This window comes from Ochotona curzoniae, unplaced genomic scaffold (genome assembly GCF_017591425.1).
Source record: "Ochotona curzoniae isolate NIBS_2020 unplaced genomic scaffold, NIBS_Ocur_1.0 contig_605, whole genome shotgun sequence".
Classification (NCBI taxonomy): Eukaryota; Metazoa; Chordata; class Mammalia; order Lagomorpha; family Ochotonidae; genus Ochotona; species Ochotona curzoniae.
Window position 1 is genome coordinate 4,419,167 of NW_024466491.1, and position 10,581 is coordinate 4,429,747.

Sequence of the window (10,581 nt, forward strand, 5' to 3'; positions counted from 1 at the left end):
CGCGCTCGCGAGGACACAGCTTGGGCGGGACGGCGCTTCCCATTGGCTGAGGACGTCTGCCGGGGCGGCCCTACCGGGTCGCCGATTGGTCGAGGCGCACTGTTGGACAGGCCCCCTTCGTAGAACGTTCAGTGTCAATCCCGGGGTGAGAGGGCGGGGCGGAGAAGCCGTCTGAGGCCCTGCCGGGCCGAGCCGGGCCGAGCCGAGCCGAGCCGAGCCGAACCGGGCCGAGCCGAGCCTGGCCGGCGGCCGCGCGGCGCTCCGAGGCCCCGGCGGGCGCCGCAGTCCCCCGCCCGCGCCCAGTGCGGCAGCGGCCGCCGGCCAGCCGGGGTGGACGCCGCCGCCCTGGCCACCTGCCGCCGGGGGACGGGTCAGAGGTCTCCGTGGTCCTCCCGCGGACCTGGCCGGCTTGTAGCGGGGCGGGTGGGGAAGCTGCCGCTTTCTCCCGCAGTCACGGGCGCGAGCTTCCTGGCGATGCTGGACCTCGGGGACGAGGGGTCGCAGCTGTGCCGTGGGTGCCATGGCACGCCCCCATTTTACAGACGACCCTCTAAACCCCCTCCTCCGCCCGGGCACGGACCTGAAAAGAGGGGTGTCCTGCAGTGCACCCAGCTGGGGATGACCAACAGTTCCCCAGCTGACAGTCGGAGCTGCGGCCTTGGTCAGAGGGGCTTCTGGTTTTGGAGGCAACCCCAGACTGGGGAAGGGCTGTCTTGTCTTAGAACTATGTGCCCCCCTGCCCTAGACCCTTCCCAGCCCTCTAACCGGGACCCCCCAGCCCCACTGCCCCGGACCCCCCCCAGCCCCACTGCCCGAGACCCCCCCCAGCCCCACTGCCCCGGACCCCCCCCAGCCCCACTGCCCGAGACCCCCCCCAGCCCCACTGCCCCGGACCCCCCCCAGCCCCACTGCCCCGGACCCCCCCCAGCCCCACTGCCCGAGACCCCCCACCAGCCCCAATGCCCCGGACCCCCCCCAGCCCCACTGCCCGAGACCCCCCACCAGCCCCACTGCCCCGGACCCCCCCAGCCCCACTGCCCGAGACCCCCCCCAGCCCCACTGCCCCGGACCCCCCCAGCCCCACCCCCCCCCAGCCCCACTGCCCCGGACCCCCCCCAGCCCCTGTCCGTCCCCCCCCTCCCGTGTGGGGAAGCTGAGCCTGTGTCCTGGGAGCATTAGCTTTGTGTGTGTGTGTGCCCACGTGCGCTGGGATCTGATATGGATCTCTTCCCGCGGGTCAGAGTCCAACCCACCTACAGACCTGAGGAAGCAATGCCCGAGGCAGGACCACAGTGGCATGTGCCCGCCAGCCAGGGCTGCGGCCACTCCCTGGGGGCATGAGGGCTGGACACTCGCCTCGATGAAGTGCTCTTATTTTCAAACCAACCAGATATCTTTAATATAAAAATGCCACTGGCCCACAGGCTGTAGTCGCCACAGCCCTTGGAGGGCACGGCTCCTGCGGTTCCCGGGAGGGCACGCTGGTCTTGGCAGAAGCCAGGTGCGGGCAGCCGGTGGTGGAAGGGTCGTCCTGCTGACGCGCCTGCCAGTATCTCCCCCAGGGTGGGAGACTGTGGCTCTCCCTGGGCACCCTGCTGTTGGCGAGGTCGGCCTGCCCATGCTGGACAAGGGGACGGGTGGTGGCCCAGAGGGGGCCTGTGGCCATGTGGTGCTCAGTGGCACAGGTATGGACAGTGGTACACACAGGGACCAGAACAGCGCCCCTCGTGGGGTCCCCCGGAGGGGGCGAGATGATCTTCAGCGCCACAGTGACAGCCTGGATGCTGTGATGGTCCCTGCAGGCTCCTGCCGGCCTTGCGGGCTCCTGGGGCGGGCCTGGCCCTGTCTCCCGCTCGGGGCGGGCCTGGCCACCGCCCGGCTTCCCCCTTCCCCGTCCAGCATGGCTTAGATGCAGTCCATAGAGTTCTCGGCCAGGAGGGCAGGAATGCAGCCAGGGAGCCCCAGGCCCTTGACCGGGGTGCAGCCCAGGGCCGGGTCCTGGTTCTCAGAGTCCTCCAGTCTGTCTGTGTGGTTGTCCCAGTTGATGTGGAAGCGGGTGACCCGGGGGTTGGCGGCTAAGATGTTCCGCTGGAGCTGGGGCGGGGTAGAGACATGTCACTGCCACTTCCTTGGAGCCAGGACCCCTTGCCTCCTCCGTGCCCCCACCTCTTTTCCGCCAGGACAGACCAAGCTGACTGGAAGTCCCCGAGCACGCGAGGGCCTCCATGTCCTGCCTGTTCGGAAGGCACTTATTTGCGAGACAGGGGTGGAGAAGGAGAGCAGGCACGGAGGGAGCTGGGGCCCCTGCAGCCCTCCCTGGATGATGGCAGCAGCTCACCCCAGTCTCCCCCGAGCGCGGGCAGTAAAGGCCCAGGTCCTTGAGCTCTTGTTGCTGCAGCCCCCGGCTCTGCTTGAGTGGGAGATCAGAGCTGGAACTCTGCCCCCTCTTGGGGTGCTCCTGCATTTGATGCGGGGGTCCTCACCCCGCTGGCCGGCTAACCCCGCCCGGGGCCTGCCTTAGCCACCGTACGCAGTCCAGCGCTGCTGGTACCAATCTCACTGCGGTGACCTCGGCTGCCAACGACAATGGCTCCCTCTCCCACGGCGTCTGTGTGTGGGGGGCTGTTGGAGAAGGCACCGCTCCCACCCCCAGCCGGAAGTCGAGGCAGGCAGCCCCCACCTGTGAGAAGTCGGGCTTGGCGGGCGGGCTCTCCCGCAGCTCCAGGCTGGGGTACTCGTTGTTGACGTAGTAGCCCACGCGGATGAACTCCTGCCGCCGGTAGGTGCAAGTGAGGAGCAGCACGGTCACTCCCACGGCGTCGCTTTCCGGGATGAGGGACGGGTTGGGGGCGTCGGCCTGGGGCGTGGGGAGGAGAGAAGACACAGGGCTGGGCGCCAGCATCACTGCCACGGGCTCACTGTCCTGGGGCAGAACGTGGATGGGGGTGGGGAGACCCGAAAACACAGGACCCCTTCTTCAAAGGCCGCCCCGCGCCCCAACGCTGAGACCCCAGGAGTGGGAGCTGCTAGGATTAGGACAATGGCAGCACCCCACAACTTGGGGTGCTCTTAGCCATCTGAAAAGCTTGCAACCTGCATTTTATAAAAATGCAAATCAACACCAAGAGAAGACAGAGGACAGAACAAGTCAACCAACCACCTCAGCCATAGGTTGGCAGCGAAATACTGGGCAAATGAAGACTCTATGATGGACTATGTCAATCAGTGGATTCCTCAACGACCTCATCGTGCTTGGAGTGGTGAGACTGACAGCGATTCATGACTGGTGAACTATCAAAACCACTTGAGCAGGACCCTCGGAGCATGCCCCACATCAGGGACCTGGGATGGGTGGGAGACTGGGTGGGGCTTCTCCCTCCATATCCCCCTTTACCTCAGATACATGAAGGAAACAATATGGAACTAAGAGTCTGACCCACTTTCCTGCAGCCCTTGAACCTTTTAACCCTAATTAACTATGTTAAGATTGTCAAAATATAATAAAAAATGAAAAAAAAAAAAAGTGCAAATCAGCGAACACAGCATCCGTGCGGGACCTGAACTGCTCTCTTACGCTGCCCTGATGCCCCAAGGGCCTGGCGAGTCCCAACCAGGTCCCCTGGCCCTTGGTTCTCCGGGCCATCCTCGTGGCCCGCCGCCCCAGGGTGTTTCTGCAGGAGGTCAGCAGCCGGAGCTGGGGCGATACCCAGCAGGTGCTTTGCTGACGCCATCCCCTTGTTCGGTCACGTCTGCCCGGGTCAAGAACTCGCCCACTTGCTAAAACAATACGTGGTCGCCGGACACGTATGCTTCGGCCTCGGGCCTAACACGTGAGGCGCTGCCCTCTGGCTCCCAGGAGACTTCCAGAGGACCAGGCCACGTTGTGTGTGTGTGTTTTGTTTTTTTTCCATCAGTGAGTTCATGTTAAAAAACAGCTCTCAACTTGGTGGTACTATGGCGCAGTGCGCGTCTGCCTTCAATCCCGGCATCCCACAGGGACACCGATTCACATCCTGGCTGCCCCACTTCTCACCCAGCTCCCTGCCTGCGGCCTGGGACAGCAGTGGAGGACGGCCCACAGCCTTGGGACCCTGCGCCTGCTCCTGGCTCCTGGCTTCTGGCTTTGATCTGGCCCAGTCCTGGTTCTTGCAGCCATCTGGGGAGTGAACCAGCACGTGGAAGATATATCTCTCCCTCTCTCTCTAACTCTGCCTTTCAAATCAAAATAAATAAATCTTAAACAAAAAAAAGAGTCAGCTCTACAGAGAGGAGGAGAGACAGAGAGGAAGATCTTCCATCTGCTGGTTCACTCCCCAAGTGACCGCAATGGCTTGAACTACCCTGAGCTGAAGCCGGGCGCCTGGAACTTTCTCCGAGTCTCCCACACACGGCTGCAACGACTGGAGCTGAGCTGATCTACAGTCAGGAGCCAGGAGCTTCTTCCAGGTCTCCCACGCGGGTGCAGGGTCCCAAGGCCTTGGGCCGTCCTCCACTGCTTTCCCAAGCCACAGGCAGGGAGTTGGATGGGAAGTGGAGCCTCCAGGATTCGAACCAGTGTCCATTTGGAATCCCAGCGCATTCAACGTGAGGACTTTAGCTGCTAAGCTGCCTGTGGGCCCAGTGTGTGTTCCACCCTGGGCGTCCATCGCGAGGGGTACCGGCCGTAGCCCAGCATCCGTGTGGGAGCCAGGACCGTGCGGGCTGGGTCTCAACTTTTTTCTTTTTTTGCACTGACAGAAACTCAGGCTGGGTGGTTCAGTATTCATGCGTGTTACTAACTCAATGACACTGCCGGGCAGCCCCGAGAAGCACGGCTCGCAGCAGTAAGAGCCCTTCCGAGAGCACGCTGAGGCTTTGAAGCTGGACTTCAGACGGCCGGCTGGCCCACCCAGGGCCCGGGCATCTTCCTGCTCACCTGGAAAACGAACATGTGCCTTCCGGCGGGCACTGGACCGACCAGTACCGAGTCCAAGATCTGGTCAAACTCCTCGCTCTCGGCTGAGCCCACGTAGATAATCTTCCACTCCAGGTCTGCGGGGACATGGGCCACAACAGGGGGTGAGGACCCATCCGACAGGACATTCCAGGATCTGGGCACATCTGGGCACAAGGGGAGGATGGGCGGGGTGTGTGTGTGTGATGACTTGTCTCCCAGGGGCCTAGCCCTGCCCTGGGGTGACCTCGGCTGTGTCCTGTGGAATCGGCATGGGCCCCTTGGGGCCTGCTCTGCGGTGACCCGGATGGCAGCAGCTCTGTCAAGCCACGTGAGCCCTGGCAGAGCCAGGGAGGGGACAGCCCTGGAGTTGGAGTCGGGTCATTTCGGGGCCCTGCCCACTTGATGCCCAGAGCTGGCTGGCAGCATCCTCTTTCACACACAGGGCCCTGTGCCACCAAGTGGGGAGGTGATCCCTCGACAACTGGGGCACGGCGGCAGATTCCGGCGTGCCTGGGGAGATGGGAGAGAAGTGGCAGGCTTGGGCGGGGTGAGGGGGGTGCACGGCGAGGCTGCACGGAGATCCGTCACCAAGCTCCAGTCACTTCAAGATGCCCATAGGGCAGGGGGCCGGAGGAGTCCAGCAGGGACCTTCATCCAGTAGGGGGGGCCCAGCCCTGAGCCCCCATCTCAGCCCCTTGGGGTGGAATGGGGGCTGGAGGGACAGCGAGGGCACCAGCTCAGCCCACCCGTTGTCCCAGGAAACTCCCAGCGACTACAGCCCCTGGAGGAAGAGCCAAGTGTACCAGGGGCAAGGTCACGCTAGCCCGGGGCAGCTGGGGACCAGCCCAGAGGCACTTATTTTAGGTTCTTTGGGATTACACAACCCGTGGGCCAGGCAGCTGGGCAAGTTTCACAAGCCGTGATTTTTACAGGAAGTCAACCTGCGGGAAGCCACCCGTTCCATCCCTCGGTCCAGCGTCACCCTGGGCCTGGAGGGGAGAGGGGAGATCTTTTTCTTCGATGTACACACATCCGCTCCCTCAGCCTCTCACACAGGTGCGGCTACTTGGGGAAAGCCCTGCAGGGCTGGGGTGAGGGGCTGCTCGGGAAGACCACCGGCCACAGCCCCCCGCCTCTGTCACCCGTCCAGGAAGACCAGAAATGTCACACTACTCTAGCTCTCACTCTCTCTCCGAGGGGCAGGGCAGGAGGCGGGCAGAGGAATCCCATCTTCCGGTTCACCCCTGAAATGCCTGTGAGAACTAGCAGCTCCACCCGGGTGAGTGACAGGGATCCAGGTCATGGTGCCATGGTGCACGGTCGCAGGGAGCTGGACTCAGGGCTTCAAACCCAGAAACTCCAGGGATGGGACACGGGCATCCCGAGGGACCTGCTGCAGGCTCCTGCTGGCCCCTTCTGGAGGAGTGAGAACCAGTGCGTGGGTGGGAGGGTATGTCAGCTCTGGGTCCCTTCCTTTAATGTGCCGTAGGGGGGCAGCGGGATGGACTGAATCCGATCAGAACCCCCAGGGCACCTCAGTTATTCCGGGTTAGCCAGCTGACACGGCGAGTTCCTGGCACAAATCCAAACCCCAGGGCCGGGTGCTGTGGTATAGCAGGTGGATCTGCCACTTGGGACGACTACCATCAGGGGAGTGGTTCCAGTCCTGGCAATGGATGGCTCAAGGCCTAGGGTCCCTGCCACCCACAGGGGCGCCCTGGACGGAGTGCCAGCCTTCCTCCTGGCTGGGGCAGTTACTTCGGGAGTGAACCGGCATGGGGGAGATCTCTGCTTCTCCCTCCGGAATTCCGCCTTGCAGATCACTGAACAAGTGGCTCGAGTACTGAGGCAGCGGACGACCCGAGCGCGGCCCTCCAAGCTGCATCACGCCCACCACAAGGAGGAAATAGTTGAGGGGGGAAAATGCCACTTATTCATGTCACTGTTTCCCTAACAACATAACTATGTCCGTGGTACTGACATTGGCCTACGTATTTCAAGTAGCCTAGAAAAGATGTAAAGGCCAGTATGACGGATCAATTGGCTCATCTCTCCTCCCCCTGCAGGAGCCGCAATTCATGTCCTGGCAGCCCCACTTCCCACCCAGCTCCCTGCCTGTGGCCTGGGAAAGCAGTGGAGGACAGCCCAGAGCCTTGGGACTCTGCATCCACTTGGGGGACCTGGAAGAGGCTCCTGGCTCCTGGCTTCAGATTGACTCAGCTCCAGCCATTGTGGCCGCGTGGGGAGTGAACTAGCAGATGGAAGATCTTTGTCTCTCCTCTCTGTGGATCTGTCTTTCCAATGAAAATAAACAGATCTTAAGGAAGGAAGGAGGAAAGAAAGATTCAGAGTGACAGAAAGAAGGAAAAAAGAGCCAACAGCCAGGACTGGACCAGGCTGAAGGCCGGACCAAGCACACAGCCTGGGTGTCCCAGGTGGTGGCAGGGACTTAGGCAGGGCCAGGCTGGATCGGTAGGAAGCCGGGTCAGAAGCTGGACAGCCGGGCCTGGATTTGGCTGTGATGGTGCTGTGGGCGTCCCAAGCAGCGGCCTAACCCGCAGCACCACGTACCCCCCACTATTCAAAGGATCTTACAGCAGACATTCTCTGGGTCCCACTTGTCTGGGTCCCATTTGGCATCCCTGACTTACTCAACTGCAGCAGAACAGGGGCGGTGGGCAGAGCACACACACACATATTCCCAGTGTGCACTTCGGGGTTGCACCTACGCTTGGGGGTCCCAAGAAATAACGGGGCACCACAAGGGGGGGGGGGTGGCAGGGGCTTTGGAGTCTGAAGGAAAAGTTCTGCAGCTGACACCTGTGCAGGTGCCCAGCCCCACACGGGGAAGGCCTGCTTGGCCAGCACGGCGCAGAGCCCAGGAGCTGCGCGCCGGGCGGCTGTGTGACCTGGGAGACGTGGTGGGGTTTCTATGCCAGCATGACAACGGGCAGCCTTCCCCGCACTATTTCCTGCTCGGATTCTATAAATAAAGTTGGTGAAGGAGCAGGACCCGGGGCTCCGTAGGAATCAAAACTACGAGCCCATGACCACGCACCCATTTTTAAACACCAGGAGCCAACAGGCTGCCGGAAACCCGATCCGGGGCCAGCTGGGCCCTGTGAATCCCTTCCCCTGCTAGCTCCTCCTGGCTTTTAAATTAAATCTTGGGCCGCGGCGGGCCGGCGGCGTCACGCTACACTTTATTTATTTATTTACACGCTGCCCTGTTCCAGAAAGGGATTCTATAGTCAGTCACCAGCAGGACTCCCTCCTGCCCCGACCACCGGGGGGCGCTGCTAAGCAGCCCACACTCCATGCAGGCGCCACTTGTGGGCGGCTACCCCTTTCTCCCAAGGCCACCCACGGGGCATGGACAGACACAGCTACCCCCTGCCCCCAGGCCTCCGGGCCGCACACACGCCACCGCCCTGAGAACTTCCTCCACAGAGCAGGAAGGCTGTGGTTGGCCGAGGGGCTGAGCCGGCCAGGGGAAGCCTCGCGCCTCGGCCCTTGCGCAGCTCAGCCAAGCCCACCATCAGACCCCACGGCAACTGGCGGAGCCCCCAGAAAACCGGGCCACCCCCCTGCTCAGCGCCACCCTGGCAGACCTCAAGGTGGGGTGGGGAGGGGTGGGGGCAGAGGGAAGCCAGGGTTTGCACCCTGGTAGGAAGCAAGTGATTAGGGCGGGACGACTGAGATATTAGCAGATGAGGAGGGTGCTGGGGTGAGTGCACTTACTGGGGGCTGCGCTGGTGTGTTCACACATAGAAAGGAGGGTGGCATGGGGGTGGGGAAGGAGGGAGGGTGCTGGAGTCTTCATGGGAGGGGTGAGAAGAGAGGGTCTGGGGTCTTCATGGGAGGGGTGAGAAGAGAGGGTCTGGGGTCTCCATGGAGGAGGGGTGAGGCTGCTGGGGTCTCCATGGAGAGGTGAGGGTGCTGGGGACCCCATGGAGGAGTGAGGATGCTGGGGTCCCCGTGGAGGGGTGAGGGTGCTGGGGTCCCCGTGGAGGGGTGAAGGTGCTGGGGATCCCATGGAGGAGGGGTGAGGGTGCTGGGGTCTTGGTGGAGGGGTGAGGGTGCTGGGGTCCCCGTGGAGGAGGGGTGAGGGTCCTGGGGTCCCCGTGGAGGAGGGGTGAGGGTGCTGGGGGCCCCGTGGAGGGGTGAGGGTGCTGGGGTTCCCGTGGAGGAGGGGTGAGGGTGCTGGGGTCTCGGTGGAGGGGTGAGGGTGCTGGGGTCTTGGTGGAGGGGTGAGGGTGCTGGGGTCTCGGTGGAGGGGTGAGGGTGCTGGGGTCTTGGTGGAGGGGTGAGGGTGCTGGGGTCTCGGTGGAGGGGTGAGGGTGCTGGGGTCTTGGTGGAGGGGTGAGGGTGCTGGGGTCCCCGTGGAGGAGGGGTGAGGGTGCTGGGGACCCCGTGGAGGGGTGAGGGTGCTGGGGTTCCCGTGGAGGAGGGGTGAGGGTGCTGGGGTCTCGGTGGAGGGGTGAGGGTGCTGGGGTCTCGGTGGAGGGGTGAGGGTGCTGGGGATCCCGTGGAGGAGGGGTGAGGGTGCTGGGGTCTCGGTGGAGGGGTGAGGGTGCTGGGGACCCCGTGGAGGAGGGGTGAGGGTGCTGGGGTCCCCGTGGAGGGGTGAGGGTGCTGGGGGCCCCGTGGAGGGGTGAGGGTGCTGGGGTCCCCGTGGAGGGGCCGGGGTGACGGTGCAGGTCTGGCCGGGGGAGGGAAGCCCTGGGGTGCGGTTAGCGTGGAGGCAGAACAGGCCTTGAACGGGAAGGCGGATGCCCGGGAGGAGATCCGCCGGGAAAGAGAGGGCGGTCATGGGGGTCTTGGGGCGGGCGGGTCGGGGGGGTTTCGGGCTGGGATCCGAGCGGCCCGAGGGGGTCGGGGTCGCCTGACCGGGACCCGGCGGGGAGTTGGGGGTGAAGGGGCGACCCCCGGCAGCCGCCCAGCCTCACCGTCCGCCAGGGCCTCGTTGCACTCGAAGCTGATCTCGAAGCGGAAGGGGCTGTGGAAGGGGCTGGGGTTCTCCAGCACGGCCACGTTCAGCACCGACACCTTGGCCATGGTGGGGGCCGGCTGCGAGGGGGCGGCCCGAGGTGGGCAGTCACTCCCGTCGCCGGCGCCGCCGCCTCCTCTAGGCTGACGGGAAACGCGCACCGCGTCCGCGCGCCGCCTTCAAATCACCGGCTCCACCCCCGCAGCCAATCGAGCCAGCCAATCCTCGAGCGCCTCCGGCGCGCGCCCGGATTCCTCCAGCCAATCCGCGGGGGTCTCTCTCTGCGGAGTTGCGAGGGGAGGCGGGACCGTCTCTACAACCAATCCCAGGCGTCTCCGACTCGGGGGAGGTCGAAAGCGGGGTGGGCGGAGTCAAGGCGCGAGGCGCGCTCTCAACCAATCGCGAGGCTTCCCGCACAGGCGTGGCCCGCCCCTCCGCACGTCCATCAGCCGGGCAGCACCGCCAACGGCCGAGCGGTGGCGCGCCGCGCTCGCTGAAGAGGGCGGAAAGGCGGGACTCTCGCCGCCGGTGATTGGCAGGCGGCAATTAAGGCGGGGGATAAAGTAGGATCTTGAGATATCATTGGCTAAGATAACTGTTGGGGGCGGGAGCAGAGGCCGGGGAAATGATGAAGCAAGATCTTTTTTTTTTTTTT

General features: G+C 63.9%; 1 protein-coding gene across 1 annotated transcript; it reads right to left on the reverse strand.

Moving 5' to 3' along the window:
- Positions 1–1,193: 1,193 nt before the first annotated feature.
- ASF1B (anti-silencing function 1B histone chaperone) lies at positions 1,194–9,994 on the reverse strand. The gene is made up of 4 exons (XM_040990948.1): positions 9,886–9,994; positions 4,916–5,031; positions 2,681–2,857; positions 1,194–2,094 (listed from the first exon to the last, which is right to left on the reverse strand). Exons 1-4 carry the CDS (start codon positions 9,992–9,994, stop codon positions 1,906–1,908), a joined length of 591 nt encoding a protein of 196 aa, XP_040846882.1. The 3' UTR covers positions 1,194–1,905.
- Between the last annotated feature and the right edge of the window lie 587 nt (positions 9,995–10,581).

Excerpts from the sequence above, each read along its gene's own strand:
- ASF1B (XM_040990948.1), bottom strand. The coding sequence starts at position 9,994 with ATGGCCAAGGTGTCGGTGCTGAACGTGGCCGTGCTGGAGAACCCCAGC. Across the intron at positions 2,858-4,915 it reads GGCACATGTTCGTTTTCCAG|GCCGACGCCCCCAACCCGTC; the intron begins GTGAGCAGGAAG and ends CCCACGCCCCAG. Across the intron at positions 2,095-2,680 it reads CCAAGCCCGACTTCTCACAG|CTCCAGCGGAACATCTTAGC; the intron begins GTGGGGGCTGCC and ends ACCCCGCCCCAG.